Source organism: Colletotrichum karsti, assembly GCF_011947395.1.
Source record: "Colletotrichum karsti strain CkLH20 chromosome Unknown Scaffold33, whole genome shotgun sequence".
NCBI classification, from domain to species: domain Eukaryota; kingdom Fungi; phylum Ascomycota; class Sordariomycetes; order Glomerellales; family Glomerellaceae; genus Colletotrichum; species Colletotrichum karsti.
The window spans coordinates 422,068-428,881 of NW_024065933.1; the positions used below are offsets into that span (position 1 = coordinate 422,068).

The 6,814-nt window shown below is 58.4% G+C and overlaps 1 protein-coding gene across 1 annotated transcript; it reads left to right on the forward strand.

Annotated features, from left to right (window-relative positions):
* Window positions 1-244: 244 nt before the first annotated feature.
* Window positions 245-6,602, forward strand: CkaCkLH20_09385 (fatty acid synthase beta subunit dehydratase; the record flags this gene model as incomplete). The annotated part of the gene is made up of 2 exons (XM_038892100.1): window positions 245-5,447; window positions 5,503-6,602. The coding sequence occupies 2 exons, from the start codon at window positions 245-247 to the stop codon at window positions 6,600-6,602; spliced, it is 6,303 nt and encodes a 2,100-aa protein (XP_038742683.1).
* Between the last annotated feature and the right edge of the window lie 212 nt (window positions 6,603-6,814).

Genomic DNA, 6,814 nt, shown 5'->3' on the forward strand with positions numbered 1-6,814 from the left:
ACCGCCGCCCCGGAGCACTTTGCATTCACTGCCTCCTGCTCTTCGCTGAGTACACGGAGTCAGACACAGGTAAGCCGCCGCCGTTTTTACCCAATTCGCAGCCATTGAAGACTCTGCTTCGACAGAGAGGCCAGAACAAGACCGAAAAACGAACATATCTCGGCTAACACGTGGCGGACACAGCTCCATTCGTTACCCACGAAAAAACTTCTACCTCTTGATACCCCCCAAAACCGCCATCACGATGTACGGCACCGGCACCGGCCCGCAGACGGGCGTCTCTACCCCCCGATCCAATGCTTCTCTCCGCCCTCTCACCCTCCGCCACGGCTCCCTCGAGACCTCTTTCCTCGTGCCAACGGCTCTGCACTTCCACGCCCAGCAGTTGAAGGACCGCTTCAATGCCACCCTCCCCACCGCCACAGATGAGCTTGCTCAGGACGACGAGCCTTCGTCCGTCGCCGAGCTTGTTGCGAGATACATGGGCTTCGTCGCCGACGAGGTCGAGAAGGGTGAGGACGACGAGTCGGGTTCTTACGAGGAGGTCCTCAAGCTCGTCCTTAACGAGTTCGAGCGAGGCTTCCTCCAGGGCAACGAGGTCCACGCCCTCGTCGCTACCCTCCCCGGCATTGACGCCAAGAAGTTGGTTGTCATTCGCAGCTACTACCAGGCCAGACAAACCACTGGCCGTTCGATCAAGGCCTACGGCTCAGCGCTTTTCCGCGCCGCTGATGACGGTTCTGCCGACATCTACACCATTTTCGGTGGCCAGGGCAACATCGAGGAGTACTTCGACGAGCTGAGAGAGATCTACAAGACATACCAGCCCTTCGTCGGCGAGCTCATTCACAATGCCGCAGAGCTCCTCCAGAACCTGTCCAAGGACCCCAAGGCTGAAAAGCTGTACCCCAAGGGCTTGGATATTCTGAGGTGGCTCGAGGATGAGGACGCTACTCCCGATATCGACTACCTCATCTCCGCCCCTGTCAGCTTCCCCTTGATCGGTCTCGTTCAGCTCGCACACTACGAGGTTACCTGCAAGGTCCTCGGCGTTCACCCCGGTTTGTTGCGCGAGCAGATCAGCGGTACCACCGGTCACTCCCAAGGTATCGTGCTCGCTGCTGCCACTGCTGCTGCCGAGTCATGGGATTCGTGGAAGGAGATCGCGCCCTCTGCCCTCACCATCCTCTTCTGGATCGGTGCTCGCAGCCAACAGGTGTTCCCTCGCACTTCTCTGACCCCTACCATGATCAGAGAGTCCGTTGAGAACGGCGAGGGTACTCCCACGCCCATGCTCAGCATCAGAGACCTGTCCCAGGCCCAGGTCCAGAAGCACATCGATGCGACCAACCAGTACCTCCCCGCAGACCGCCACATCTCCATCTCTCTCATCAACAGCCCTCGCAACGTGGTGGTCACCGGTCCTCCCATGTCTCTGTACGGTCTCAACGCCCAGCTGCGCAAGGTGAAGGCACCTGTCGGTCTCGACCAGAACCGCATCCCCCACACCGACCGCAAGCTCCGCTTCGTCCACCGCTTCCTCCCCATCACTGCTCCTTTCCACAGCAAGTACCTCGCTGAGGCTACGGAGCTCATTGACGAGGACCTGAAGAACATCAAGATTGACGCCAAGTCTCTCGGCACCGCCGTCTTCGACACCAACACCGGCAAGGACCTGCGCGAAGAGGTTCAGGGCAACATCATCCCTACCCTCATTCGTCTCATCACCAGAGACCCCGTCAACTGGGAGAAGGCTACCGTCTTCCCTCAGGCGACTCACGTTCTTGACTTCGGTCCCGGTGGTATCTCCGGTCTCGGCGTCTTGACCAGCCGCAACAAGGAGGGCACTGGTGTCCACGTCATTCTTGCTGGTACTGTCGATGGCAGCATCACCGAGGTTGGCTACAAGCCTGAGCTCTTCGACCGCGATGAGGAGCACGCCGTTAAGTACGCCGTCGACTGGGTCAAGGAGTTCGGCCCTCGCCTGGTTACCAACTCCAACGGTGACACGTACGTTGACACCAAGATGTCCCGTCTTCTGGGTCTCCCTCCCATCGTCGTTGCAGGCATGACTCCCTGCACGGTCCCTTGGGACTTCGTGGCCGCCACCATGAACGCTGGATACCACATTGAGTTGGCTGGAGGTGGTTACTTCGACCCCGGTATGATGACCGCCGCTCTTCGAAAGATTGAGGGTGCCATCCCTGCCGGCCGTGGAATCGGTGTCAACTTGATCTACGTCAACCCCCGTGCCATGCAGTGGCAGATCCCCATGCTCGGCAAGCTCCGTGCTGAGGGTGTCCCCATTGAGGGTCTCACCATCGGTGCCGGTGTTCCTTCCGTCGAGGTTGCCCAGGAGTACATTGACACCCTTGGTCTGAAGCACATCAGCTTTAAGCCTGGTTCCGTCGATGCTATCCAGTCCGTCATCAACATCGCCAAGGCCAACCCCACCTTCCCCGTCCTTCTGCAGTGGACTGGTGGTCGCGGCGGTGGTCACCACTCTTACGAGGATTTCCACCAGCCCATCTTGACCATGTACAGCCGCATCCGTCGCCAGGAGAACCTCATCCTCGTTGCCGGCAGTGGTTTTGGTGGTGCCGAGGACACCTACCCTTACCTTACTGGTGAGTGGTCCAAGAACTACGGCTACCCTCCCATGCCCTTCGACGGTACTCTGTTCGGTTCCCGCATGATGGTTGCCAAGGAGGCCAAGACCAGCCCTGCTGCCAAGCAGGCCATCATTGACGCCCCTGGTGTCGAGGACAGTGAGTGGGAGAAGTCCTACAAGGGCCCTACCGGTGGTGTCATCACCGTTCTCTCCGAGATGGGTGAGCCCATTCACAAGCTCGCCACCCGTGGTGTTCTGTTCTGGGCCGAGATGGACCGCAAGATCTTCTCTCTGCCCAAGGAGAAGCGTGTCCCAGAGTTGAAGAAGAACCGCGACTACATCATCAAGAAGCTCAACGATGACTTCCAGAAGCCGTGGTTCGGCCGCAACCGTGCCGGCCAGGCTGTCGACCTGGAGGACATGACTTACGGTGAGGTTGTTCGCCGCATGGTCGACCTTCTCTACGTCCGCCACCAGTCGCGCTGGATCGACCCCACGCTCCGTTCCTTCATCGGCAAGTTCATCAGCCGTGTCGAGGAGCGCTTCACCTCCACTCCCGGCCAGGCTGCTCAGCTCCAGGACTTCAAGGACCTTGACACTCCCTACGAGACTGTCGAGAGGATTCTGTCTCACTACCCTGAGGCCGAGACTCAGCTCATCAACGCCCAGGATGTCCAGCACTTCTTGATGCTCTGCATGTTCCCCTTCCAGAAGCCTGTTCCCTTCATCCCCTGCTTCGACGAGAACTTCGACTTCTACTTCAAGAAGGACTCCCTCTGGCAGTCTGAGGACCTCGACGCCGTTCCCGGCCAGGATGTTGGACGTGTCTGTATTCTTCAGGGTCCCACCGCCGTCAAGTACTCCAAGGTCATTGACGAGCCTATCAAGGACATTTTGGACGGCATCCACAAGACTCACGTCCAGTACTTGACCCGCGATCTCTACAAGGGAGACGCCAAGTCCATCCCTACCATCGAGTACTTCGGTGGCAAGTTGATCGAGACCGACGTCCCTGTTGAGGACGTCGAGGGCCTTACTGTCTCCTACGATGATGCGCACAAGAACACCTACCGCCTGTCCACTGCGCCCAACGCCACCCTGCCCAGTCTCGATGCCTGGCTGTCTCTCCTTGCCGGTCCTGACCGCAGCTGGCGCCATGCTCTCCTCACCTCTGAGGTTGTTGTGCAGGGTCAGAAGTTCCAGACCAACCCCATCAAGCGCATCTTCGCCCCTGCCCGTGGCCTCTTCGTTGAGATCCACTACCCCAAGGACCCGAAGAAGACCAAGATCGTCGTCAAGGAGCAGCCTCGCCACAACCACTACGTTGAGGTCATCGAAGTCAAGCTCGAGGGCACCAACGAGGTTGTCGTCAACATGATCAAGGACACCACCGCGCTCGGCAAGCCCGTTGCCCTGCCTCTCAAGTTCACCTACCACCCTGAGGCTGGCTACGCCCCTCTTCACGAGGTGATGGAGGGCCGCAACGACCGCATCAAGGAGTTCTACTGGCGTGCGTGGTTCGGCGACGAGACTCTTGACCTCGATGCCGATGTCGCCAGCAAGTTTGACGGTGGCAAGGCTACCATCACCGGTGAGGACATCAACGACTTCGTTCACGCCGTTGGCAACACTGGCGAGGCTTTCGTCGAGCGCCCTGGCAAGACCGTCTACGCCCCCATGGACTTTGCCATCGTTGTTGGCTGGAAGGCTATTACCAAGCCCATCTTCCCCCGCACCATCGATGGTGATCTGCTGAAGCTTGTTCACCTGTCCAACGAGTTCCGCATGAAGCCCGGTGCCCAGCCTCTCCAGAAGGGCGACGAGGTCTCCACCACCGCCCAGATCAACGCCGTCATCAACCAGGAGTCTGGTAAGATGGTTGAGGTTTGCGGTACCATCTACCGCGATGGCGAGGCCGTCATGGACGTCACCTCCCAGTTCCTGTACCGCGGCGCCTACACCGACTACGAGAACACCTTCCAGCGCAAGATCGAGACGCCCATCCAGCTTCACCTCGCCACCAGCAAGGATGTCGCCGTCCTCAAGTCCAAGCAGTGGTTCAACACTGACGACATGCCCCGCGACCTCGACCTGCTCGGCCAGACCCTCACTTTCCGCCTGCAGAGCTTCCTCCGCTACAAGACTAAGAACGTCTTCAGCAGTGTCGCCACCCAGGGCCAGGTCCTCTTGGAGCTGCCTACCAAGGAGGTCATCCAGATCGCCAGCGTCGACTACGAGGCCGGCCAGTCTAACGGCAACCCCGTCGTTGATTACCTTGAGCGCAACGGTACTCCTCTGGACCAGCCCCTCCACTTCGAGAACCCCATTCCTCTCAGCGGCCGCACTCCCCTGCAGCTCCGTGCCCCTGCCACCAACGAGAACTACGCTCGTGTCTCTGGTGACTTTAACCCCATCCACGTCTCTCGCGTCTTCGCCAACTACGCCAACCTGCCCGGGACCATCACCCACGGCATGTACTCCAGTGCCGCCGTGCGCAGCTTGGTCGAGACCTGGGCTGCCGAGAACAACATCGGTCGCGTCCGCAGCTTCCACGCTTCTCTTGTTGGCATGGTTCTGCCTAACGATGACCTTGATGTCAAGCTTCAGCACGTTGGTATGGTTGGTGGTCGCAAGATCATCAAGGTCGAGGCCAGCAACAAGGAGACCGAAGAGAAGGTCCTTCTCGGTGAGGCCGAGGTCGAGCAGCCCGTCACTGCCTACGTCTTCACTGGTCAAGGTTCTCAGGAGCAGGGCATGGGTATGGAACTTTATGCCAGCAGCCCCGTCGCCAAGGAGGTCTGGGACCGTGCCGACAAGTACCTGTTGGACAACTACGGTAGGTTATTCTTGACGCTACGATCTACTGTTGAACATACACTAACACGTTGCAGGCTTCTCAATCACCAACATTGTCAAGAACAACCCCAAGGAGCTCACCGTCCACTTCGGTGGACCTCGTGGCAAGGCCATCCGCCAGAACTACATGGCCATGACCTTCGAGACCGTTGCTGCCGATGGATCCATCAAGTCGGAGCGTATCTTCAAGGAGATTGACGAGAAGACCACCTCGTACACCTACCGGTCCCCTACCGGTCTGCTGTCGGCCACTCAGTTCACCCAGCCTGCCCTTACCCTCATGGAGAAGGCCAGCTTCGAGGACATGCGCTCTCGCGGACTTGTTCCCCGGGACTGCACCTTCGCCGGTCACTCCCTGGGTGAATACTCTGCCCTCGCTGCCTTGGCCGAGGTCATGCCCATTGAGAGCTTGGTGTCGGTCGTGTTCTACCGTGGCTTGACCATGCAGGTTGCTGTTGAGCGTGACGCCGCCGGCCGTTCCAACTACTCCATGTGCGCCATCAACCCCAGCAGAATCTCCAAGACGTTCAACGAGGAGGCTCTCCAGTTCATCGTCAACAGCATTGCCGAGGAGACTGGCTGGCTCCTGGAGATTGTCAACTACAACATCGCCAACATGCAGTACGTCGCTGCTGGTGACCTGCGTGCTCTCGACACCCTCACCGGCGTCACCAACTTCCTCAAGCAGCAGAAGATCGACATTGAGGAGATGCGGGCCAACCTCGAGGAGGCCAAGGGCGCCCTGAAGGACATCATCAAGGGCTGCGCGGAGGCTACCCTCAAGAAGCCTACGCCCCTTGAGCTCCAGCGTGGCTTCGCCACCATTCCTCTCCGCGGAATCGACGTGCCCTTCCACTCGACTTTCCTGCGGTCCGGTGTCAAGCCTTTCAGATCGTTCCTTCTCAAGAAGATCAACAAGACGACGATCGACCCTGCCAAGCTCGTTGGCAAGTACATCCCCAACGTGACTGCGAAGCCCTTCGCGATCACCAAGGAGTACTTTGAGGACGTGTACAAGCTCACCAACTCGCCCAAGATCGCATCAATCTTGCAGAACTGGGAGCAGTACTCGCAGGATCTCCCCGTGTCCAACGGCGTCACGGGCGACCACGAGGGACCCGGTGCTGCTGCGTAAGGTGTGGATGATTTGAACTTACGCGATGATGATCAAAAGGCGGGGATACCAGATGATGAATGTCGGGTATTGATGACTCTAGACGGCGTAATTGTTGTACAAACTACGGATCTTGTTTTTATGATTGTTTTATCACGCTGCGTTAGAAAGTTTAGTGTTTTTTGGGAGGGCGTCAATTGTTAATGGTAGTACAAGGACAAGAATAGAGAGAG